Raw genomic sequence first — 25265 nt, forward strand, 5'->3', positions numbered from 1 at the left:
TTAATCCAACTTGAACTTTTAAGTTCATACAACTTACAACTGAGTTAGAAGAACTTAGATAAATGAGTTTGCAAACTCCAACACAAAACTTAAAATGTTGAGTTTAGGTCCTTAACTCAAAATTCTGCGGAAGTTTGTTGCCTTACAATTTTAAGTTCTATGAACTTTTCTTTTTTTTTTTGCAGTGCAGAAGACAGAGCACATGTGTGCAAATGCACTCACACTCTTATACCTACAAAGGACTGGACCTGCATGTGTGTGCAGCTGTGTGTGAGACGGAGAAATAAGGGAGTTTTACCTGTGAGAGCCCCAGGTAGATAGAAACTGTCTCTGAGATGTAGAGGAAGCGTCCCTCCTGGCTGACCACAAACACAAAGCCATCTAGAGACTGTGCACACAAACACACACACACACACACACACACACACACAAAACACAAAGGTAAAAAGAAACAAGACAGACAAATTAGACCAATTAGCGTGTATCGAACAAATTACAAAGAGCTGGAGAGCAAACAACGCGTCACCCTTTGGCCTCTTCTCTCAATTCACAAGTGAATGCTAACACACACACACACAAACAAGTATGCATGTGAACAGACAGCTCCCGTAGGTACAAACAGCAGCTACACACATTACCAAACACAGATGGAGCAAGACTGGGACAGGCACACACAATCAATCACTCAGAAAAAATAAAAATAACCAAGGGAACCTGAGCTTATAGACAGGGGGGTCTTTCAATCAAATATAATAAAGTCAGAGTCAAAGCTTCATCCTGGATCTGAAGCTGCGCACACGGAAACACACACGGGTACAGATGCAGATAAAAACCAGAGTCATTACAGGCTGCTGTGATTCTAATGAGAAGTGAAAGGTATACAGCCAGCCCATTAGAGGGGACTGCTTCACAGAATAATATTAATCGTCATAACAGGAGTCCAGGAGTGAGTCCATGCCTCCTCACACACATGTACACAAACCGGGGCCACTTTGCTTTCGAAAAATGATTGCTATTTTGGCAACCCTGGTGCTCAAAGTGGCAGCGGTAATTTATGCAAGTGACACATCCAGTATGCAAATGAGTGGCCGGGGTGTGGGGCGCTGTGTCGTGGCGAGGAGAAACCAGCCGCCTGAATGTCGGAGAACTAAAGTGCAATTATCAGGCTATTACGGAGGGAGGATGGCTGGGAGGGAAGATTCATACAGTTTTTCTGGAGCGTTAATTTGATTTCTATCAGCGCCATTCCCCGAGCTTCCTGTCCTCTTTAAAATGCCAGAGGAGAGCAGACACCAGTGATGTTTCTTTGTTTCAGCCCTTTACATTCTTCACGCATGCTGCCCATACCTGCTTCCCTCTTGCTAGTTCTGCCAAAAACTCTTCCTAGTCTAAGCTACAATCTGCAGTGCTGCCTTGTTTGAGCTTCTTCTGAGTGTTTACATTCTGCATTTTGTAGCTCCTGCAGCTTTCTCGCTCTAGTATACCCCTCAGGCTGCGTTCATGTGTCAGTGCAAAAGGGAGGCTTTCTATTGCACACATCTGAGATCCATCAGATGTGTGTGCCTGTGTGCACTAAAGCTACCTGGAAATCGCATCTCGTGAGAGCTGGGGCTTACACCAATGTGCTGTAGTCCAAATAAAACCTATATATATATGTCTACATATATGTTTTCTTTATGGATCATGAAGAAAAACATAGGTTGAGGAAGAGATCTGAATAAAGTCACATTGTTCCTATCACAGATGACAAAAGGAGGATGTGCTTACCTGCAGGAGGTGAGCTCCCAGGTGCTGCTCAAACATGTCAGTAGCCAGAGAGTGAGATGATCGTCTGACTGCAGAGAAAGGACAAGAGAAATGAATGTTTTTCATTTAACTCTGTTAGAGAGGAACATTTGTCACTAATAACAAAAAAAGAATATAGGTGAGAAGGGTTTTTAGCGCTAAAAATCAAAGAGGAGTTTTTTTTCTGGTTCCTAAAGCCTTTAGCGCCTCCCATACTGGTGCTGTGACAGCGTAACACTGAAATCTTGCATGACTTTATTAAAAGAGACATTCCTCCATCTGCCCCCGTCTCATATGACATAAGTAATTGATCATGAACATGTGATCAAAGACAGATAAAGAAGATTGCTCCTGTTAGCTGGGACCAGTTTTGTTTTATCTTTGCTAGTTAAGGCATTTCAGGTGCAAAACCATCAATTAGAAAGTACAGAGCTGACACTTTAGACCATAACTATGTTTACATGGATGCCATATTTCCAATGATGAGCATATTTTATACAAGATAAAATTGTAAATGTGTTGTAGCAACATTTTTTAATGTTTCTAGAATTTTTATTTACTGCAAAAAACAAAATCTTAAGAAATTAAAAAATAAATTCCTTAAAGAGAAAAACAGGCCATCAGGAAAGTTTTTCAACAGCAAAATAATCTCAGTTTGAGAAAACATGTCTAGATTATTTTCTTAAAATAAGAATTCTTGGTAAGACAAATTTTCTTACCCTATTGGCAGTTATTTTTCTTATTTGATGAAAATTTGCCAATGGGGTAAGAATTTTTGACTAATTTCTAAGTGGCCTATTTTTGCACAGATACATACAAATAGTAGAAGATCTTATTCCTAAATAGAGCATTGTTTTGTGTCAACAACTTCAAGACATAAAAAAATGCATTTGGGATTAAATTCAGTTAACTGAAGTGTATAAAACTTTCAGAAAAATGTGGTGACTACTTCCATACCTTCTCCACTGCTTCTTGTTGTCTCAAATAAGGTGTTGAGTGCAAGAAAATTATTAAATCAGCATGTTTCAGCTGTCTCATCCTGAACGTGCCAATTATAAAATGATAGTAGGGCTGCACGATATGAGGAAAACTTGCGATATGCAATATGAGTGATTAATATTGATGACGATATGATTCGTGGTATATAAAAAAATAGTAAAACAACCAAAAACATCATTCCCATATATATATATATATATATATATATATATATATATATATATATATATATATATATATATATATATATATATATATATATTTAAGCTGCCATAAGATTTTTTTAGTACATTTAAGGTAACCATTTATTGCAATTTTTGCTGTCTTCTGCGATATGCGTATTGCACAGCTTGATCTTGCTATAACGATAAATTTCGATAAATAAGTGATAGAATCAGTGTGTTCCCACGGCTGTCTTATCAAGGATGTGAGCTTGTTTAAGATAGGATCACAATATTGGGGTGAGTGGAAATGTGGTCAATGATGCTAAAAAAAAATCCATCTTAATCAATGGGAACCCCTGGCATCAAGAAGAAGCTGACTGATGGAAAACAATATTGAATATTAATCTTATGTAGCCCAGTAGTGAATATTTTTTCCCTAATTTTAGGGGATGGTAGAACTTTCTTTTTATTCATTTATATTCATTTTGCTTGAACTTCATCTGCATAAATATTGTTAGTTATCAAAGAACAGAAGCCAACCAGATATTAAATTAAGCAAAGTTCATTCAAAATGTCCCTTATCAGAACTATTACACACACATACAAAATAAACAAAAAAGGTGTGTCCTCATTCTGTAATACAGGTACATCACACCTGTCGTCTATGATGTAACAGCTCTATTACTACCTCTCAATGCAGCACAGAGACGGTGCAGAAGGAAACGGCGTTCTGCAACCGTTTCTTTGAAACGAGGCAGCAAAGACCCAAGGAAGAGGTCCACAGAGCAGTTTGATCCATCTTTCCTGACAATGAAGCAGACACGTCCTACTAATTCATGCTGTCACACTACTGCTGCATCCTGCCAAAATGTGCTGCAAAATCTACAGAAAACTGTCTTTTCAGAACTTCACAGGGATGATTACAACTAACCCAGTAGACCGTTTTTAATCTGTAAAGCACATTTTATGAACAAAGGTAGTTTAATGAGCTTAAACAAAGACACTTCTTTTAAGAAGAATGATTGAAGAAATAAGTAGGATAAGGATGACTTTAACAAGACCAAAACAATTTGCCTTTTACTGACAAAAACTAGAAAAAAAATTAATGCGTGGTAATAAAAGACATGTTCAATAAATTATCATGCAGTTTTTGGTCCAGCAAAGAGGAAAAACCAGAGAATGTCAAAAAAGAAGAGTGTAAAAATGCTAAAGGGCTTTTTAAACTTTAATTTGGTGTTGAATGCAGATTTTTGGCAGGTTTTGTTCTTTAAATAGTAGAAACAAAGAAATACAGTTTAATAGAAGATTTGTGATTAATTAAAATTGCATTCAATTATTTACCCTGCTACTTTGTTCAGGATATTCAAAGGTGTTTTTTTTATACAAACTTTCACAATTTGCTGTTTCCCTTTGTTACCAGTTTATTTCAGATTATAATACAAAATCCAAAAACCATTAAGCAGTGGATGCACATTACTATCTCAACTTTAAGCAATGTCAATGTGTTTGTATTTATTCTTATTCTTTTTATTTTGTTCCAGTATTTATCTTGTCCAAAATGAAAGACAAAAAACATAAAATATGTGTAAAAATATTTACACACTCAGCATTTGCCAAAACAATGACTTTCGTCATCACTACTTTATACTGATTCCTAAAGGTGAATTGAAATCTTTAACTTACCGAAACTAGAAAATAGTAAATATGCATCAAGTTTAATAGAAATACACATACAGAACAGACCAAAAGTTTGACCCATTCATTTGAATGAGAAGGTGTGTCCAAACTTTTGGTCTGTTCTGTATGTGTACACACATATATATGTATATGTAAATACATTTTAGGAATATATATTTTTGTCTGATAATTTATCCATTAAGAGGCTTTGCTAATAATCCCTCAGTTCAGTCAAGAATAATTTGGCTTCTTTTTATGGCAGGTTACAAATACGGTTATTCAAAGCAGTTGGTTTTGCAACGTTTGTTGCAATTGTCAAGCAAAAAATTAAATACATACTTCTATCACTGCCACTGCTTTCTTATCTTCCATTGTTCTGCTTACCATTACTCTCTGAGTCTCTAATGAAAACATGATGATGTTAAAATTCATATGCCATGAACCTGGGGAAATTTTATATAAAAACAAAATATTACAAGAGATGCACCCTAAAGGCAGGAGAAATGGTCAGGAAAGCTTTGACTTTTAAGAAACAAAACAAAAAGATCTGTAGAAAGGGGAGGTTTTTTTTTTTCTTAAATCGACCGTACTTCAAAAAGTGAACCTAATCTGCTGCAATGTGACGCACACCACTAAATCTTTCTCCTGACACACAAGCAGACACAAACACACGCACATGTAGCGTCTGCATCACCACTCTTAATGCATCCCAAATACAAGCTATCAGAGCGGCTTCAGTGCCAAAGTGGTGCTGTTTACCAAGGCAATTACAATACAAATAGAGTTGGAGGTGGTTAGGTGGGGAAGGGAGGGGGTGAGGGGTGAGGTTAGGTGCGAGCGGAGCCAAGAGGGTAGAGAAAATGAGAAAACACTAAGGAATGCAAGAGTGATCACTTTCTCCAAAGCCAGCAGAGGCGTGGGGAGGGAAGGTGTGGGCTGCAGTGACGTGGAAGATTAATTTAGCAATCAGGCACCTTTACTGTTTTATGTCAGAAAGAGTATGTGACAAGGCCTGTGTGTGCGCCTGGAGGGGTGTGATTGCAGCAAAGGGGGAACATATGTGTGGACTAATCTGACTCCAACAGGACTGTTTTTGAACAGCGCACTGCTGGCAGAAACAAAACTTGTTTGCATGGGTGTGTGGGCAAAATGAGCGCATAGGCGTACCTGGGCGTGTGTGTGACTTTTAGGATCATTGGATATCTTTGTGTGTGTGGAAGGGTGGGGGTGTCACTGCAAGGCTGAGGGAAATCAATACGCGTTATGACAGGAAAATGAAAGCACTGCTTTGGGTTACAACCCAACGCAGAGGGAGGTTGGGAACACACACACACACACACACCCCGCCACGCAAAGATATATGCACACATATTTGTATACTTGAGCACGCTTTAAGAAAACACACAAAGTGAATTCTTGTGCGGCGACTACACAGCAGCTACATGCTCTGCGATTAAACAACACAAAACTCGCTCTTTCACTGACACACACACCCAGACGCACACATAAATACAGAGTTGCCGGACAAAGCCACAGTGGCATTGTAAGATTGGGGTCCCCTTGTGTGACAGAGTGTGAATATAAATAAGCCAAGTCCATTCAGGCCTGTGAAAGGGGCTCTGGTGCTGGGACCCTTCAGCCCAGTCAGATGCTGCCTGGAGGGGGATGGGGAGCCCATTGAGCTCTCTGCCTGCCTGTCAGGCTCCCCTCTGGGGCAGCGATGGAGCTGCATCACTGGGAAACCTGGAGGAGGCAACCCCCATCATGACCACATGAGAATGAATGAATCAAACACACACACACACACCTGTATGTAAGTGGGAATGAATCCAAACCCCCTCTGTTCCTGAGTGTGAGTTTCATGCCCCAGATCCCTGAAGGGGTGAAGGTGATGGCAGGTGATCAGTTGTGCTGAGTAGTGTCAGCAGGGAGAAGGAAACGCTGGATGTGACACCAGGCCAGCAGGGCTGACAGATGAGTCACACCCATGAAAAAACACACAAAGTCAGAAGCACACACTCAGACTGGCAGATACAAATACACAGAGGACCATTTATTAAAGGCTGCCACGGCACAATAGGGCGGGCCAGGAAACCAAAACACTGGCCCTGGTGTGTGTTCTTGTGAACACACACCATGTGAAGAGTGTCTCACAGCAGTGGTGGTATCTCAACGTTAGAACAAAGATCCTTCTGTAGTGGGGCTGTGAACCCCTACTTCTGTTTTTCTTTTTTATGTGCATAGGGGATTTTTATTGTGTTTTCCCATAAAAAATGTTGGATTCATAAAAGATGTTGTAATCACAATCATTTTGGTGGATTTGAGACGTGTCTGTACATAAAAATCTGCATTCATTTTGAAAGCTCACTATAACCATTTTTTAAAAATTTAGATTTAACACAAAAGATTAAGCCACAAGTGTCAAAAAAGATCGATGGAGCAATTTTTCATTTTACCTACTAGTTTGCTAAGATGCTGTCTCTGTCTTGAGCCTAAATGACTTCACCAAGCTAAAGGACTTCTAAAGGCCCGTACACACCGGGACGAATTTCGCGCACGATATTCGCCGACGTTCAATGCCTCGTGACTAAACAAAGGGCACCAATGTGAGTGTGCACACCGACGCGAAAAACGCCATGCGTAAAAGCGTCATTTTTTAAAAAACGCCTTGGGTTCGTTTTTTTGGTTTGACGCGCTGCGTCAAAAACTATACGACCAATGAGAATGGCGCTTTTGCACACGTGTCTGGAGCTTCTGAAGTTACAGTAAAACACAACTTGGGGGCGCTCAAACACAAAACTGTCTTGCTGAGCACACATACGTCACGGCGAAGAAGACATACGCCAAGTAGCGTCTACACTGCCGCGAAGAAATAAGACGAAGAAGATGCACTCACTGACGGACATTCTAAAATATCCCCGAAAAAACGCTCATGATACATTTTCAGCTCTTGTACCAGTTGATAAAACTCCCCATGTTCTTCTCTTCCCGTAACTAAGGGATGTACCCAAAATCGACGTCTTTTCCGGCGTCTTTCATCATTCAACAGAACAATAATTTCTTCATCGCTGGAACTGGAGCTACTGGTACTGGAAATATTCATGGTTTTTTTTGTTTGATTCTGACAAGCGCGTTAATACTTGCTCTCTTCTTCTGAGTGAAAAGCGACTTTAAGTAGCATAAAGTTGCGCAGCCCCACCTTGTGTACAGGGGGTATTTCTGTTTTACATTAAGCGCCATCTAACGTCAGGGAATGAAATTGCATGTTTGCTCGACTCGAAAATCGCCTAGGTGTGAACACAAAAAACGTGTTGAAAAACGCTGGCGAATAACGGCTGGCGAATATTCGTCCCAGTGTGTATGGCCCTTAACAAGGTACACATTGGTGGGAAGAATAAGTGGTTAGGTGGGAAAGGGAGGGGGGTGAGGGCTGTTGTAGAGCTTAACTCAAAAGACACCAGTTGTTTTTTTATTTTTTCTTCAAAAATATGAAACATACAATACAAAGATGATGCCTCTTCCAACCCACAAAAACAAATGGGTTCTCAAATTGTGACGTAGACCAGTAAGAACAGCCCCTTCCAGGGAGAGTCTGTGCTGCCAGCACAGCCCCCAGGCTAACACACACCCACTTTCTCAGCGGAGGTAGAGGTAATCGGCTTAACATTTTCCTTTTATATGCACAATATGCACATCTACAGAGTTAAAGGCGGTGCCTCAAAGATTCGTCTTACCTCCTGGTTGAAAAATGAGCGGCAAAATAACTCATATTTCATAAGAAAGTTGTTCTTTAGTGTGCCATAGGTGATATATATCCTCAAATATATGGATTTAGTTTACTCTGAAAGGCTTAAGAAAAGCATGATATAGGCCCTCTAATATGTGCAAATGAAATCTCCTATTCACAGCCACAAAATACGTTTTTTGTTTTGTCTACTTTTTGGTATTTTAAGTTGCCTATAAAGAAAATTAAAAAAAAAGAAAATAAAAGATTTTTAGATAAAATTTAAAGTTTGAAAAAAAAACAATCAATTCCGTTCTGTTATGCAAGTCATTTTGCAAAACAAGAATTGGTATTCTGTTTGCAGAATTTAACTTTGACATGGGCATGAATCTGTTTCTTTGTACAATTTGAGGATTTTGTGGCCACAAATTAGTATTTTGCTTGTACAATTTAATATTTTTGTGTTTACAATCTATTTATTGTTTGTGCCATATCATCAGACAGGCCCCACGGTTTCACATTGGAGTGAAATGTAACTGATTTGCTTTCATATAGAAAAGAAAAAACAAGTGATTACTTGGTGAACTACATCTAGATTGGTTGGATGGCTCAGTTGTGAGTGGATGACTGGTGCATGGAAAACCAGTGTACGCTTTCAAGGGGGCACGATGAGCTTCATCCATTGTGGGTCCTTGGGCAAGAGCCTTTGCACTCCAGCTTAACTATGTAGCCAGAAGTGGGCCCAAGTCTGGGTCCCCCTGCACCTGTCCCCAGCCCGGGTAAAATACAGGGCTGTGTCAGAAGGGCATCCAGCATAAAACTTTCTGCCAAACCACCTTTGCAAATTGGTAAAAGCTGATTCACTGTGGCGACCCCTGAAGGGTTATGCTGAAAGGTGAAAGAAACTTGGTAAACATATCTGGATGCAGCTACTTTCATTTTTTTCCTAGAAGAAAAAGAGAACAACTGAAAAAAATGAGAGAAACTTTTTACATTGGTCAACAAGGTCAAAATGCTTTCTTTTGTGAGCTGTTGCGAACTAGATCTGTTGTTTTACTTCAGACATACCATTGGTTGCCAGCTCAGTCAACAAATAAAGACATCCAAATGAAATGTAGAAAACACACAAGTACAATTCAAATTAAAAGTTGTTTTTGGTGATTTTGCACTTTTACTTCAAAATTGTTCCCAGAGTAATTCAGGAATATAATCATCAATAATCATTTAAGAAATTTCAGGGTTTGAACTCTTTATTTAGGGGTGATCTTTAAACCAGAAAACTATATAATGATTTTGCATTTCCCAGCAAAGACACATTGCTTAGATTCTGTTGTTGTTGATATGTTTTTCATGCTCTGGTATAATTTTTTTGGCCTCATGCAATGGTAAGTGGTGACCCAAAGCCATTATCTTTGTAAAGAAAAAACAACAACAACAACAACAAAAATAATAATAATAATAATAATAATAATAATAATAATAATAATAATAATAATAATAATACCTCAAAATAAGTTGCTCAGACCTCCTGGTTCTCTGTGAATCTTTTTTTTTTTTTTTTACCCACAAACGACCAATAAATAAGTTAAAAAGGTGAATTTCATATCAAATCTGCCAATACGGAATTCTCCCATGGGGCTGTGCGGCTGCGACAAGGTCAGCACGTTTGTGCTTCAAAATGTAACAACATTGAAATTGATTTTAAATGCCATCTCATTTCTGTGACATACCTTCATGGCTGTGTGACTGGTTACTGCTTGTGTTGCTTAAACTAAGAGGACAAATTTAAATTCTGATTTGAATCAAGAATTGAGTAGTGTCTCCCACAAAAGACTAAACAAAAACTAACTTAGCAATGAGATGTTTGACTGTTCGTGCACGACAAATACTATCGCTAAAACAGAAAAGTTGGGGTGGAGTGAGTTGGGGTGTAAGGACAGAGAAGCTCAGAGAGGTACGACTTGGAAAAAAAAATAAAAGAAACTTGAAATCCACAGAAGGCGGTGAAAGGTAGCCGGGATGGAAGGGATTTGGTCCTTGTTATGCTCTCCAACCAGAACCCGAGCAGCAGGGTTCTGGACCAGCTGGAGACGTGAGAGGGATGACTGGTTAACTCTAAAATAAAGAGAATAACAGCAATCCAGCCAAGATGTCATGTAAGAATGATTTACTGTCTCAAAATGACATTTTGGTAAAAATGGTTTCACCTTCACCAACTGTCAAAAATAAAAGAAGCTAGATTTTACGACTGAGCTCATCTGATATTTTAGTGTGGAAAACAAACAAACTTAAAAGCACATGTTTTCTTGTAGTGTGTTGGTTATTGGCAGTCCAATGAGGAAGTTTGCCTAAATAAATACCTGTTTTTTTTTGTAATCTGTAATTTGTATCCAGGACTTCATGTTTGTCTCCTTGTGGCGGTGAACTAGAGCTAAAGTGTCCAGCACTTTCCTTGTACCTTTACCCAAATTTTAATAATTTGACTGAAAACAAATTTCAAGAAACGGCAAGAAAAAAATATTTAGACCCAAACATGGAGCAGTGTTTCATCAGGCTTTTACATTGTTTGCGAGAAAACCTGAAAGTAGACGGCAATCTTAAAATCCCATTTCATTACCCAGGGCTCTGCTGTGAGGTTTAATTTCATTGTGGGAATAAGAAACAGAATGGGACAGGGTGCGATCGGACACGTTAATTATAGTCTGACTCGCAGGTCAATGCTCAGGGTCTCCCCAGTGCTCCACGAGAAGAAAGGATTCACATGACTGAATGAAAAATTTGAAGGGTTTTCATTATACTTCTGTCTAATACATAATTTAGTCCCAGTTAAGTCCACAAGTAATGGCTGTGCATACACATGAACACACACACACACCCCTACACACACACACACACACACATACTATCTTCCTTTCCACCCCCACAGTAGTGTCAACCTTTTTAACCAGGTTAGGGTGTTACCATGGGAACCAACAGATAGCACACTCTGAACCGCTCCTTCAGTCTCTTTGAACCTCCTCTCTCCGTCTTCTTATTTGTCTTTGTCTGTCAAGTTTGGTCTGTAGTCTCCCCCTTTCAAAAAAAAAGAGGACCGATCACATGCCAGCGTGTTCCCCACCATCTGTATGTGACGTTTTGGCCGTTTGACAGAATGAGCCAAAGAAAGTGACCCTAATCACGAAGACCCTCTCTGGCACAATTATCTCCTCACTCTGACATCTATCCCTCCCCTGCCTCCTTCCCTCTATCTCTCTGTCTCTTCCCCATCGCTCCCTCACTTCTTTTTGCGGTCGAACATAATTTGAGTGCAATTAACTTCCTTTAAAAGCTCAGGCTGCTTTAAACACTGCGAATTAGAGGGGAGGCAGACATGGAGGCGGAGGGGGGGATTGGGAAAAGGTAGGAGAGAGGTGGCAGGGACGAAGGCAATGAAGAAAGGAAGGAGAGGGGAACGAGTGGAGGCAGAATGAAAGTCAATGTCATCAGTGTTGGGAGGAGAGAGGTGTGTTTGACCTCACTCATCCAGACAGTAAAACACTTGAGCTGGTCCTGTTGCCGGCAGTAAGTTGTCATTGTACTGTACTTGGAACAGACTGAGGGGTTTTCCACCCGCCATCCAGCACGTCTCTGTTTTCTCACATAATAAACAGGCTGAATCACCTAAGCAAAAACTGTTATGATGCTCATTACATGCAATTAACAACTTATAAAAATAAGGAATACGGAAAAACCTTCTTCCATGAAACACTTGTAGACCGTCTCCGGTGTGCAAAATCTTTGTCAATTCTGCTGCTCAACTTAAAGATCTGTTTCTGATTTCTATAGTCTGCTCAGGATCAATATCTCTTTAACCCCTTCTCCACTTGCTGATTCACTTCAATCAGGACAACAATTTAAACCTTTTCCCAAGTCCAATCAAGTCATTTAACATGCCAAAATCACGCAAAGAAGACTTATGAAACCTCAAGCAATAATTCCAGGATGTAAAAATGCTAAAAAAAACAGAAGACACATGCTTTAAGCCTTCTTTACCTGTCATAACTAAAAGCTAGTTTGCCCAGCATGGTGTAAGTTGAAGGACAGTGGTTCACAAACTCCAAATCTACGTATTATTGGTATGAGCAAAAGACAAGAAAAAAGCTCAGCAACAGGCTGTAAAAATCCCTGCCATCAAAAAAGTATATTGCATCTGAACTTAATAGTAAATTCCACAAAATATGAGCCTTTGAAAATATATTAAATAAATGAACTGCACACATTCAATTTTTGTAGATGACATAATAAAACCATGTTTCATTTGTGTTCTCAAACAAAAAATCATGAAAAAAAAAAACTCTGAGCAAAAATCTAAACTTCAGAAAAAACTCTCTAAATTCACATTAAACTCCATAACATACAACACAGACCAAAGGTTTGGACACACCTTGTCATTCAAATGAATGTTAAGGTGTGTCCAAACCTTTGGACAGTACTGTACATGAAGGTACTGGCACTTCAGGATTTCCATATAGGTTGGTCTCTTGCTATTATGCAGCAGCTGGGACAGCGGTCGCCCACAAAACAGCTGGAAAAGTTAGCAACAATCATCAGCACTGTATTAACTTTGATCCTTTCTGCTGAAAATGTACATTCCAGTTAAAAAAAACTGCTATCGAGTCCTCAGAGGACCTGAGTGCTCTGTGAGCAACTAACATGGTTTCTGATTCAAAAAGGTTCATTGTGTCTATAAGATTATACTGCGTATTTAATTTGTTTTTTTTTTTTATCAGACACTGGTTTGTTTTGTAATGTAAAACGTACATTACAAAACCATGTCTAACATGGTTTCTGCTGACAGCAGCAGTGAACAAAGCAACAAAGGAAAATTCACATATTTAAAAGTCCAGTGAACCTGGAGCTCATTTCACACCGAGACACTATGCAAATTAGTTGCATTTTGAAGCTATTTATTTTTTAATGATATATGATTATTTATTTTGGTAGGGTATCAAAATGTTTTAAAATTCATATCTAACAAATTAGTGACAAATTATTTTAAAATTGACAAAACTCACCAGAATATTCTTTTCATAATAAAACCTTTATAAAATTGATCAAGCACACCCTTTTACAATCCACTTTTATGCAGTTGATTGTCACAAGTGACTTACTAATTCATAAAATATTTGATAAATAAAGGTTCTTTTTTTGCCGGCATAAGGATTTTTCTTCTGGGTTCCATGGACATTTACAAAAAACAAACAAAATATACCTTACTCCTAACACTTACTGATTCACCATTTATTTTTAAAAAGATACATTCAATTAACACTTGATGCCTTAATTTATCCAGCTAAAAAAACACATGTTTTTGCTTTCAAGTACCGGTAGATGCTAAATTAAGGTAATTCTGGAGCTGAAGTGGTTCAATGAATGTTTGCATCCATAGGGGTCATGGGGTTACATACTTTTGTCTTTTTGGACATCCCAGTATTGGCAGCCCTTTGGGAGAACAAAATAATGTCTTTGTTGAAATTTAACATGCTTACTATTTACTCATTTTTACCTCTCATTATGTCACAAAAAGCCCCAAATCTTGTTTTTGCCCATATGTAGAGATTTTAATTTAATCTCTTTTTCCAAGAATGTAAGAATTGTGTGGGTCAAATGCTGCAGTACATTTTTGTGTGCGTTCTTTATGAAACGTGACATAAACAGACCTGTAGAGGTCTTTAAATGAAAACAATAACATGGGTGCATAAGGATGTTTTAAATGTTTTTTTACAATGAGTTAAACTAATCTAGAACAGTCTTCCTAATGATTTTAGATAAGATTCTGCTGTGACAATGTTCCACTCCAGGCTAAAAGTTATTATTTTTTGCTCAGTATTTGATAGAGGAAAGCTGTAATCCTGATTAATATGGATTCTATTAACTGCTTAAGTTTCTATTGTTTTAATTGTTTGTCTGAACATTTGATTGGTTTTAACAAAGCAGATTTGATTTCCTTGTCTGTAAATTGTGTCAAACAAATTACTTTATTTGAGCTTCTTCCCACTGCTTTCTTTAAATGTGCCTTTATTATTTCTTATTTTGTATTAACTTAAAAATGCAAAAGTCCCATTGTCAAATTCAGCAGTAATGCAGTCTTTCATTTGTTTTAATTAATGATCTATAAGAACTTTTTTGTAATCAAAAGGATTTTTTTATAAAGCGAACAGTTCCTCTAAAAAAATGTTTTGGAGCTACAGGTGACACAAGATGTGAGATCACCACTGCAAACCTTCCCTCAGGAAAGCATTCAGAGAAAAAAGCAGGCAGGTGCGTCTACTGCATATTCCAAGTCTCTGTCAAGCAGAAGCAGTGAGGAAAGAAACTGCAGTGTGGAGGAGGTGGTTTTCTTATCAAAGAGTTTAGGAAGACAAACAAATAAAATGAGCAAGAGGAAGAAAATGCTTCTCTGCTCATTTGATTTAAGACGTATGGCTGCCTTTTTAGTGATGCTGCTGCTACCATCTCATCAACCCGTGTGGTCAGGACAACTTTATTAGGAACAATTGAAATGTGTGAAGCAGCTCTGGTTACAAAAAAAAAAAAAAAAAAAGAATTAGAGTTATCTTCTTTTACAGGGTAGAAATAGAGAGGAAAAATGTCCTCAAAGCAAAAATTCTTCAATATCAAGGTATTAAAATATAAATGATTTCAAATAGTCCTTGAATGTGCTGTGCAATAAATGCATTAAATGCATAACACACACAATGACAAATACACACACACGTACCAAATGGGAACGTACATCAAGGGTCATTTTACTTTTCCTGCCTTCAGCCTCTCCCTTTCATTCGCTCTCTTCCGTCCATCTGCCTCTCCTTCTCTCCAGCTCCCTCAATCTCTCTTTCTGTCTCTCTTTCTCTCTGTGAAGGTCATGCAATTGATTTTCCTCTGTCTATTCATTTTTCAAGACTGGCTTTGAAACGTGGGAAGCAGACAAAAGCCACTCTGCCCCCCCTTCCCTCAGCTCCATCCCCTCTCCTCTCCTCCACCTTCCTTCCCTCTCCGCTGGCCCTCGTCCATCCCAAAACCCTCGGACAAGAGGGAATATGGAGGAATGCAGCCTCCTTTGTCCCTTCCCCTTCTCTCCGGCCTCCTCTCCCTTTCAGCCACGTCTTGGACCACATTCCACTAACGGAATTAAAGTCATGCATCACACTTAAAACCCTGCCAATGCATTGTGGGTAGACATGTTCAAACTGATGTCCAAATTAGCATTGTGTTTTCAGGGACTGTGTGACCTGCTTGAATAACTCTCCCAGTGGTAAAAAGGTTCTAAAAATATCAGATTCTGAATGGGGTACAGCCCTTGTTAATGATACATTTGATTAAACTATGGTTCACAGTTGATCAGAGATGTGTTCAAGGGTTCGAAGTGGCTCAGGAAAAAAGCTTTTCATATTTTCTTAATTAGCACAAAGAGAAATAGCCGTTGGTCTAAACCGGCAGTGATTTCAGTCACTAATGAAAGCTGGAATGCATAAAAGAACACACCGTGTTAAACAGCTTCTATTAATATGCTAGAAATGGATCTCCAATGAAGAATATAAACATGTGCATAACCAGAGTTGGCAAAATGCCTTTTATCTAAGTAACAAACTATTTTTTAGTTACATACTCCAATAAGTAACTGAGTTAGAGGTGAAGTTGCTGCCTTATTTAATGTGAATTGTTAATTAGCCTCCCACAAATGCTGTTAGCATCCTGTTAATTGTGTGTCAGTATCCGTCACTGCACTGATTATGGTTGAAGCCTAGTCACAACTGCCCCTACCGGTTGATACGGGCTGTCTGGGGTAAAAATAAATAAATAAATAAAAACGGGTAACCTGACATGCAATTGGCCCTTGTGAAATATCAAGGTCGTAGATCATTTGGTGAACGAAAATGTTTTTTTCCACAGGCATGCTGCGGGCAACAGGTCATAGCAAACACTAGGCAGAAATGGATTTGTCATTTTTTAACCTCCCCAAATTTTGGTCTCTGCACGCGATAAGTGCGCCCCTTGTGCGCAGCCTGACTGCTAGGAATTGGTAAATTAAACACTCAGAGTGTAGTTTGTGTGGAAATCGCAAGGGGACTTCTGAATCACCTGCACACCCTGCTGATGATCGTTAGTTAAGTAAAAAGGATATTATAACTTAAGGTGCTTGATTAGATTAAAATACTGTAAGTCAGCGATTTATTATAGTGACATGCCTTTGGTTTTCTGCATTTGGATCTTTCTGCACTCCAATTTTTGACAGATGCCTGTTTTAACAACACTGCATTCCAACAGTGTTATGTATGTCAACACCTGCAACTCTGCCTCTTGCTGGCTTGCTAAGTTTATTTTCATGGCGAATCATCATAATTTTTGTGACTTTTTTGTGACTATTTCCCTGACAGCTGACAGCTAAGTCTGATTTAAAAAAAAAAGAAAAAGCAAAGTGATACATTGTTTTGTCAGAGCTCATTGCCTTTGACCTTCTTTTTTATTTTAATAAGCACATACACATTTATAACTTTTACTTTTTAACCTCACCTACTAGTGTCTGATTGGTTGTCACTTACAATTTATGAAATAATTTGACCAGAGTGTAATGTACTTTTTATTTGCTTATAAAATTGTGAACTTTGGTACATCAGCTTGTGCACTGGTTGAAGTATTATCTTGGACCAGTGCAGTTTCTATAAGTTGTAAATACATTACACAATGTAAGTTTACACATAATATAAAATTGCCTTTAAACTCAAAAAGGTTTCAAGGATAATGAATATATTGATCATACTATATTAAAATATATTGAAGTGTACATCTCGATTTGATCTATGATAGTACTGTTTCTGGGTAGGTACTACCAGAGTGACACAGCTCTGGCTCCAGTAACACTACACCTGCTACTCCAAAATTCATCAAATCTTGTCCAAAATCTGCTGCACACATTATCATAAAGCGTGCAGACAGACAGAAAGAGGGAAACCTTTTTCTCACATTTCTACAAATTAGTTTAGATCAGGGATAAACACACACCGACTCACACAGACAGACTCACACACTTATAATTGTACTGTAGCTGCATTGTTTCCCCTCAGTAATAGTAGCAATTAGACAGGCTGTATAATTACACTGTCCTTGTTATAGTTAATTTCTGTAATTACAGATTGCTCCAATAGTTTTCTCCCTCTTTGTGTGTCATCTGCATCTTCCCCTTTCCTCTCTTTCTTTCAAACAGCACATAAATTATAGGCCACACTCATCCTTATGCAAAGTCTACGTAATCACATGCACATGTATGTTTGTAAGCGTGTGAAACAGAAACTGTTTATGTGCTCACAGATACTAATAAAACCTTGCTTGTGTTTGTGTCTCAGAGGGTGGGAGTATGTTAGCCAATTGCACAGCTGAGTATAGAGAGCTAACGGGGTTTACAGGCTTCCTGCCCTTTGTGCACATAAAACATTGTCCTCCAGCATGCCAGTCTATATGTCACAAATCATTCCACAATAAAAGCTTAAAAGATGATATTGCAATATGGCTGCTCCTCTGTTGTTTTAGCAGCCGTATTATTTCCATTTATTATTTATTTACAAATAATTAGGTTAGAATTTTAATTTCATAATAATTTTTCTACCTCCAAAATTTGGAAGTGTTAGATTAGACCAGTCTTAAAACAAGAGTCCAGTCTCCTTCAGTATTTTGCTGTTTGTAAAGTATTGCTTAGGAAAAAAAAATGAGAATGTTTGGAGCAACACGTTGGTTAGTGTAACATTGTTTTTTTATGCAATTAACTGTTGTCTTTTACAAAATAAGGGATTTTACAATTGGATGAATATGATTATTATCAGACAAGAGATTTTGTACATTTACTAATTTTGAAAAATATAAAATTGCACATATTGACACATGACAGCTACGTAATTACATTACATAAAGATATTTACACTTACAGAGAATTTAAAAAACTATGACATATCAGAGAAAAAACTGTATAAAGCAGATTAAAAGTTTGTTCACCAAAAAACAAAACAAAAAAACCCAAAGGCTATAAGTTTAAAGCTTCTGTTCTTGTTTTTCATTTGTCTACGGACAAAATATGTGCTTTGTCAATAAAAAAACCAAAATGTTGGGACTAATATCCTCAAGACTGTCATTCAGCTGATTTTATGACTGACAATCCACCCATTAGATGCTAAACCACACTACAGAAGTCTGCATTCTCTTGAGGTTAGATCAAATAGGATATTCAACACAGCTGTTGGGAGGTGGGATTTTTATGAACCTCGTGCTATAATTTAAGAGTACAACAACAGAAATCAGTCAATATACAGATAAATGCTTGGTAAGAAACTTAAGATAACTTCTAAAATAGCTGATCGGGAGAGATTTTGCTTTATCTTCACGATTGTGTTGCAGACGAGCGGCGGAATCAAGAGACTCTTTTTTGAATAAACTCGTGCTAAAAAGCTAGAAGCAGAACCTCTTTTTATCGAGTTCATTTGACACCAGTTTCGGAGCTCTGCAGGGGCAGACATGTTGACACCTCTAGACAGGATGTGACAAAAACTACGGTACAAAAAATAGGGTAGAGAGATCAGGGTAAGACAGATCCACTAACCAATACAGTTGTATTAATATATATTTATACATACACACACACACACACATATATATAACAGTCTCTTGTGTACCTCTTTAGGCGGCTAAAAATGAAACATCCAACAAAATGTATATGAGTACATCAAGCTCAACATCAAGCTCAACATCAAGCTCAAGGCCCCAACTGACAGTGTGCTCAGTGAATGTCTCAAGCAATGGAGAGCAGAGGATGCAGTGCTGGAGGACAGATCCTCATGGGAGGACAAACCCCTGCATGGGATGTACCACCGGACCATAACTGAAGTGGCTGATATCAAGAAGTCCTACCAATGGCTAGAAAGGGCTGGCCTACAGGACAGCACCGAAGCGCTCATCCTGGCAGCCCAGGAACAAGCCCTGAGCACCAGAGCGATAGAGGCTCAGATCTACCACACCAGACAAGACCCAAGGTGTAGGCTGTGCAAAGAGGCGCCTGAAACAATCCAGCACATAACTGCAGGGTGTAAGATGCTGGCAGGGAAAGCATACATGGAGCATGCTGGAATAATATACAGGAACATGTGTGCAGAATATGAACTGGAAACCCCAAGGTCAAAATGGGAAACACCTCCGAAGGTGGTAGAGAATGAGAGGGCAAAGATCCTGTGGGACTTCCAGATCCAGACTGATAGGATGGTAATGGCGAACCAACCAGACATTGTAGTGGTGGATAAAGAACAGAGGAAAGCCGTTGTGGTGGATGAGGCAGTGCCAAGCGATGGGAACATCAGGAAGAAGGAACGTGAGAAACTGGAGAAATACCAGGGACTCAGAAGAACTTGAGAAAGCATGGAAAGTGAAGGTGACAGTGGTGGTGAATGTGGTAATTGAAGCACTCGGGGCAGTAACCCCCAAGCTGGAGGAGTGGCTAACAGATACCTGGAAAGACCTCAGACCTCTCAGTCCAGAAAAGCTCAGTGCTAGGAACAGCTAAGATACTGCGCAGGACCCTCAAGCTCCCAGGCCTATGGTAAAGGACCTGAGCTTGTGTGAGAAACCACCCATGGAAGGGTGAGAGGGGCGTTTACTTATTTTTTTAACATATAACATATATATATATATATATATATATATATATATATATATATATATATATATATATATATATATATTGAAACAAATGGAAACTAATTTGTGTAACAAGTCACCTGGAGGGTAAACAGTGAACTGACCTGGCTCGCCTTCCATTTTATTTTTAAAACCTGATGAAAAGAGATAATGCTTCTTCGGGCTCTGTGATGGATTGCAAACTTTTCAGGTCGTACCCTCCGCCCAACCGTAGCTGGGATAGGCTCCAGGAACCCAGAAAGAGATTCAGTGGGTTTGGAAAATAGATGGATGCCTGGCTTCTCCTTGGTAACATCTCACACAGTAGTAGTTCACTTTTTGCTCACCTTTGTTGCAGTTGTTGTCGCCCTCCAGTAGAGGGCTCCACGGCGGGTCTCCCTGACTGGCAAAGGTGCGCATGTGCAAGTAGCTGATAGTCAGCCGGATGACTGACGCCTTGTCCAGCTGGCTTGTGATTGCCCCAGGCAGTGGAAGCATTTTGGCCAGCTCGAAGAACTCAAAATTCTCCTTCCCTCGCCGAGAACGAGCTGCATTCCGAGATTTTTCTTTACGCAAGTTCTGGAGACTAAGACATTAAGAGACAGAAGACAAAATTAATACAACGGAAAAACTTAAGTTAAAGAGAAAAAGCAAAAGATTCCATATAACTGCTGCATGTATCACTACTGTGTACCTGTTGATTTATTCCTATTTTGTGCAAAATGACCTCACAAGGCAAACAATTTATGAATACATATCACAAATCGTGGCGTTGCGTGTCATGACCAGATTGATCTGATAGTTACATACAAACTTCCTTCTTATATTGAGTACTCTTTTATAATCCAGTGAGCCCAGCCAGGCACACAATCTCTCACTGCCTATCTCTGATTTTCCTGCCTCCCTGCCCCCTCTCTCATCTGGTCCCGGGCGACTGAGCTGAAGCTGTGATTGAGGGATCAATAGTGGAGGGAGGGGCAGAGTGACAGAGCGGGGCTGGGGCTCAGGTAGCCTGTCTTTGTGATTGGGTATTGACTCTCCTCAATGGGGCCAGAGTGGTGGAATTATGTTGTCACAGCCACTTCACAATTTGTGTCATTGCTGAGCTGGAATAAAGTGTGTGTATGTGTGTGCATGTGTGTGCGCTTTTTCAGCCTAAGACAGACTGAAGGGTGTGTGTATGTGTGTGTGAGTTTGATCCATGTGGGACCAAAAAAAAGAGCAAGAGCTGCAGCACTGTGTGCACATTTGTTTATATCTTAATCAGGTGACACAGCTGCTGTATCGCCAAACCCTCGTCCAACCATCAGTGTGTCTCCGCAGGTGTGTGTGGACTCAAAGAGCGCCTGCCAGCCTCTGTAACATCTCATTATTATACTGCCTCGACCCCAGCCACCAAGAACAATCAATACACACACATTGATTCTGCTTAGTTTTTATATCCGCCTGTAAATGACTTCCATTAATAATTCCAGCCAAATTTACTTAATCTTCTTGAAAGGGAGGGGATTCGCAGATCTGGCAGGATTGGCAGGTGAGCAGCTGAAATGTGGCTTTGTGGAGAAACGATGTGTTGTGCGTTCTGTTTCATCGATGGGACACTCTTCATTGGGGTGTCACTGTTTGCAAGGATGTCAACACATGGATTTCACCTTGTGGCGATTAATTCATGGGCATGCACGCAAGCTTATACAACACAGCGGTGTGCGTGTACGTTTGTGTGGTGTCTCACCAGGGTAAAGTGGGAGGTTTGGCAAGTAGTCCTTGTAGGAAATCCCACTCTACGCTCACACATTTCCCCTCGCTGACAAACGGCATGGTCGCCATGGCGTGCGGTCTGCGCTGCTAACGGCGGCTCTGGTTGGCTCTGGTTGTGAAAGACTCAGTCCTGGAGATCCATAAGAATGAACACACACAAAGTGGATAAAAAGTCATTGGTTTGGCCTTTAATAATACCAGGAAAAAAACTTTGCAACTTTAAACAAGACCTGTCAATTTAAAAGCAATAAATGAATGGTTACAAAAACAGTTTTAAGAATATAGAGAAGAGATTAAGTAAAATAAACCTTGCTTTAGTTTAAATTTAAAAAGCATGGTTTGTTGTAAGGAAGATGCATAAATAAAAACATAAAAATCAAGAAAAAAACAACAGAATAACTGGCTAAAACTTTTAAAAATACCTAAATTTCCAATTATTGTAATGACAAGTCCCACTCCATGATAGTCAAAGCCAGTTCTGCTTACCACAATGCATCACAAAATCAAACAGTTCGCAATCTGCCTTTATCTTGTCTTTTTGACCCACTACCCCTTTCAATTGAACACCTGGATTCATGTGTATTAACAAATGTTGGCTCTGTGGCAAGCATCTTAGTCTAAAAGCATCAATAAAACATGGAGCAGCTTTAATGCAAGAAAGAGAATGTGTAATATCATTTTTGGTTTATAAAAGTAGAAATACATGTACTTTTATTTTAAATCGTCCACCAAAGATGTGCGGTGAGACCATCATGCAGCTTTAAAAAAAAAATCATGTCATCAAAGTGAAAACTCAGCACTAAAAATCATCCAACATTTGTTTTTGTTTTTTAGAGCTGCAAGCCTCTTTTTGGGTACAGAATTGGGACATAATCCATGTTACAGGTAGTTAAAGAGATGCAAACTTTATATAGTTTGCCTTTAAAAATAGTAATTACTAATACAATATTAGCAGAGGTTAAAAGGAAACAGAAATTTGAGGATGGAGAGGTGCCTGTTAAACAAATCCAAGCTGCATTAAACCTGACTCACATACTTACATTATAAATTCACAGCTAAAACATTTGAGTGCACTATTGTAATTTATTAAATCCTAATAAAGCTTCTGTTCATTCTTCCGAAATATTAAAATAGTTAGACTGGGGTTCTGGTGTGAGGATTGTGTTCTCACTGGGATAGTCCATCAGTCTTATCCCTTCATTTCTGTTGGTTTGTAGCCCCACTGCGCTCTCAGGAGCAAACCAGAGGCCAAAGCAGATCAACCGGTCTGGAAAAGTCATGGAGATCCAGCAGCTGCTCATTTAAGAGCCATATTACTCAAAAAGCGATGTGTACAACAGGAAACGAAGCAAAAATTTAAAAAAAAACTGCTAGCTCTCTGACTATCAGCTGCAATTCCTTCCTACACCATGTTCTCCCAGGAGGCATTTTTCATGTTTCCAGACTTGAGTTGTGGTCAGGGTTGTTTTTTTGCTTTTTCCCTATTTGAAATGTGCAGCTCTTACATAATTTAATGTCTTTAGTCTGTGGAAAGTATTCACACAGATGTGAACTGCACCAGGATTCGTTAACAAATAAAGTTAGATGTTTGAATTGCAGCAAGGACGAGGCTTCTTTACCTGGTTCACACCAGTGTTAAGGCGAGTTCTCACATTTGCCTAACAAGGCCGACTGGCCGATGAAACATCTTCTAGTGCAGATCAAAAGTACCAACTAAGTCAACTAAGATAAGGATACGTGTTGGTTGTGGAAGGGCTCGATCCTGCAAGCAGGTGAATGGATGACAAAACATTTGTCATGTCTGTGTGGAAATCACAAAATGTGCAATCTTTAATTCTCGTGATTAAGATTCCAATCGTGAGTTTTTTTAATGCCCACTTGTCAACATAAAAGAAATGTAAAGGCTGATTTTACATGATTATTCCTCTCTGTTTGCCTTCTGATACATTAGGTTCATTGGTTGGATGGTGTGATGTCCCACTCATTATGTAGCTAAACAGCTGTTCCTGCCAGCACACCTGTTGGTGGGAGGAGAAGCCAAAGCAGGTCTTTACCATTTCAAGCTATACAGCTCTTAACTCAAACTGATCCCTATGTATATTGGTAGTGTGATACATATTGCTTGTCTTAGATGGCGAATCGTTCAAATACAACATTTTTTAGTAAGATGTTTGTAATCTAAGTCAGAAGCTATGATCCAATTGTGTGGTATTTTTGTTTATCTCTTTGTGAACTTTTTGGGACTACATTTCAAATGTATTCCCTCCAAAAACAAAGCAATGTCCTACAATTATTCCTCTTTTGTTGTTTTCTACCAATAGTCAACTCACTTGCCACAGAATTTGCCAACACTCGTTGCTGTCCCCAGAGTGAGCCCCTCTCCCGACCGGTTTGCGTCCCTTTTACTGCTTGGTTGACATTTAAAGGGCTGGAGTTGCCCCAAGCACCTTGGTGTCATGCCCTTGGGCCTGAGATGCCCTCTCTCTTTTTCTGCCTCTCCCTCCTTAGCTCTCTCTTTCTTCGGGCCGGCTGGGTCAGCATAATCATGTCAATGAAGCTTTGCCAGGGCAGAGGCAAATGGATTATGTCTTGAGTCAGAGCATGGCTAAGCTGACCTTTGCTAAGAGGGGTCAGTAGAAGCTGGGCAGGTTTGGCAGATATCATTTCACACGTCTGAGTTTAAACAGCCAGGATTTAATGCATGAGAAAAAATGTTTTGGACTGATTTCAGAGGCAGAGGATTCAATAACCCCTTCAAAAATGAAAGATGGGAATGTGGTCATTTTTCAGTGTTTCGGTTTTAAAGCACTAACAATGAGGCTGTTTTTCTAAAATGTTCTTCTGGTTCTGCAACAGAAAGCACAGCTTAGGTAAAAAAATAGAATAAATACCTGAATCTGTGCACAACACAATGTCCTGAAAGTGAACAAGTCGAACCCCTGAGTCAAGAAGGTGTCCCTCTAAGGGGGATGGACTCCTATCCATTTACTGTATTTGTAACTAAAATAAATTAGGAGAATAACCCATTGATGGAAAACGACAATAACCCATTGATGGAAAACGACTCCTAATGCTACATTCACACCGCTCTATGAAACATGGGTACAAGCAACCACTTTCAATAAAAAGTCTATTTTTCGGGCCCTACATACAAAACGTGCAGCCATTGAATGCACGTTGAAACCAGAATCATGTTAATTATATGACACCAAGTCTTTCATATCTCTTAATAGAAAAAGAACAAGCCTGGAGCGAGATTCACGAGATTTGCACCACTTTGACATTACACACCTCTAGGCCTCTTCCACCTGTGAGTACATCCATCAGGTATCTGCAGTCCAGTGTGAACACCGTATGCTAAAAGCACGTTCAAGAACTCCTATTCACCGCATTCTTGAAAGCGCATCCCATGGCCGTTGTTTACATAGCAATACAGCCTGCCTAAGAAAATGGCTGTACTCCAA

At 39.3% G+C, this 25265-nt stretch overlaps 1 protein-coding gene across 4 annotated transcripts in view; it reads right to left on the bottom strand.

Annotated features, from left to right (window-relative positions):
• npas1 (neuronal PAS domain protein 1) overlaps window positions 1–25265 on the bottom strand; it is an 89026-nt gene that overhangs the window by 18822 nt on the left and 44939 nt on the right. For all 4 annotated transcript variants that reach the window (XM_020708260.3, XM_020708259.3, XM_078929919.1 and 1 more), the window contains 4 exons: window positions 21776–21931; window positions 20391–20629; window positions 1768–1835; window positions 299–388 (listed from right to left, as the gene is read on the bottom strand). In XM_020708260.3, coding sequence (XP_020563919.1) covers window positions 299–388; window positions 1768–1835; window positions 20391–20629; window positions 21776–21870 — 492 coding nt within the window. In that variant the 5' untranslated portion in view covers window positions 21871–21931. The remainder of the gene's footprint in view (window positions 1–298; window positions 389–1767; window positions 1836–20390; window positions 20630–21775; window positions 21932–25265) is intronic.

This window comes from Oryzias latipes, chromosome 13 (genome assembly GCF_053564925.1).
Source record: "Oryzias latipes strain Hd-rR chromosome 13, Olatipes_Hd-rR_3.1".
NCBI classification, from domain to species: Eukaryota; Metazoa; Chordata; class Actinopteri; order Beloniformes; family Adrianichthyidae; genus Oryzias; species Oryzias latipes.